Source organism: Apis dorsata, unplaced genomic scaffold, assembly GCF_000469605.1.
Source record: "Apis dorsata unplaced genomic scaffold, Apis dorsata 1.3 scaffold_127, whole genome shotgun sequence".
Lineage (NCBI taxonomy): Eukaryota > Metazoa > Arthropoda > Insecta > Hymenoptera > Apidae > Apis > Apis dorsata.
The window spans coordinates 998,009-999,531 of record NW_006263420.1 but is presented as its reverse complement, the minus strand read 5'-3'; the positions used below and the strand labels follow the sequence as shown (position 1 = coordinate 999,531).

General features: G+C 30.8%; 1 protein-coding gene across 9 annotated transcripts in view; it reads right to left on the bottom strand.

Annotated features, from left to right (window-relative positions):
• LOC102675360 (cytosolic carboxypeptidase 1-like) overlaps window positions 1-1,523 on the bottom strand; it is a 35,399-nt gene that overhangs the window by 866 nt on the left and 33,010 nt on the right. For 7 of the 9 annotated variants that reach the window (XM_031509116.1, XM_031509117.1, XM_031509121.1 and 4 more), the window contains exons 16-18: window positions 993-1,117; window positions 748-900; window positions 506-657 (exon numbers count right to left, since the gene is read on the bottom strand). In XM_031509116.1, coding sequence (XP_031364976.1) covers window positions 531-657; window positions 748-900; window positions 993-1,117 — 405 coding nt within the window. In that variant the 3' untranslated portion in view covers window positions 506-530. The remainder of the gene's footprint in view (window positions 1-505; window positions 658-747; window positions 901-992; window positions 1,118-1,523) is intronic. The other 2 variants (XM_031509118.1, XM_031509119.1) reach the window with 2 other exon arrangements.

Sequence of the window (1,523 nt, the reverse complement as noted above, 5' to 3'; positions counted from 1 at the left end):
TTTTTTTTTTTTTTTTTTTCATTGAAATGAAATTGAAAAATATTGAGTTGACGAGAAACTTAAAGTTGCGAATTTTTTAGACTTATTTTCAATTTTCAACAATATTAACACAATATTAGTATATTTGAAATATATTTGAAATAAACGTAATGAATGAATTTTACATATTAATAAATGATAAAAAATTAAAAAATTAATGATAAAAAATAAATGATAAAAAAGATAAAAAATTATTTAATAATAGAATGCTTGATACCTGGATTCTTTAGATAAGAATTAAATTATGTAAATTCTTGGCAAACATTTCGAAAGATATATTAAAAAAATAGCGTTTTTGAATGATTTTAAAATAAAATATATGAATACATAATAATAAGAATAAATTGATTTATAAAACCAACGATTTCTATAATTTCTAATCGACTCAATAAAAATTCAATAAGATCACAGCAGAGTTAGTCTTAGTATAATTTTCAAACACAAAAAATTTCTACACAAATCTTGCCTTAAATCGTTTGTTTAATCACTCATTAAGGAATTGCAGCAAGATGAAGGGCCGCAGGCTTATCCTGAATACATTTAGCAACGGTTTTTGATTTCTGCGAAATGCATTTTAGCGGGCAACACTCCTCTTCCAACGATCTGCGCTCACAAATCCTTCATATTCATTTACATTTATCATTATACCTTCCAATCAAATTTCCCGCAAACTTTCTTATTACCAAGATTATTCATCTCTCAACCTACTTGTCAAGACTCCAATTCTCGGTATAATCCTTCATCATTGACAGAGCCTGACAGAAATCCTGGCCGATGGCCTTCAAGTGTTTCGTGTCCAGATGCATACCCGCCAGCACTCCCTGGTCGCATCCGCAGAAACTGCTCTCCATCGTGTAACTTCTGCGCAAAATCGCAGAGAAAAGAGCATGAGTTAAATGCAATCTAATCGATCTTGAACGAAGATAAATCGGTAGCAGTCGTGTATGCAATACCTCGAAACACCTAACTGCCGCCATATGGCTACCCTAGCCGTGGACTCCTTGTGCCTCTCGACCTTGAACGAGCACAGTGGCAATGCGAACGCTGGAGATATTTTTTGCATGAGATACGGCAACGTCTGAAACGTGTATTGCGGCAGATATATCTTACGAGAAGATATTTATTATCATCATATATCGTTTAAGATTTTAACGATAAAATTATAATTAGAATTCGATGCGGATGCGATTGATAAACAGATTGAGGATAAAAATGTTTCTCGAAATTCTCGAAAAACCCGAAGAATATATTCTATTTCTAGAAACTTCCTTGAACTCAGGTTTAAACTCGATGTATAATAACAACAGTCGTTTTTTATTATATATAGAAACATAAGATTTTCACAATATGATCAATCTTAAAATTTATTCAATTTTTACTAACTGAATAAAATATTCATACAATTAAAAACATTCTTATAGATCATTTATACAAATTGTTACCCGAGTTTCAAGAATTTCGTATCAAAATAGCAAAGAACTTTT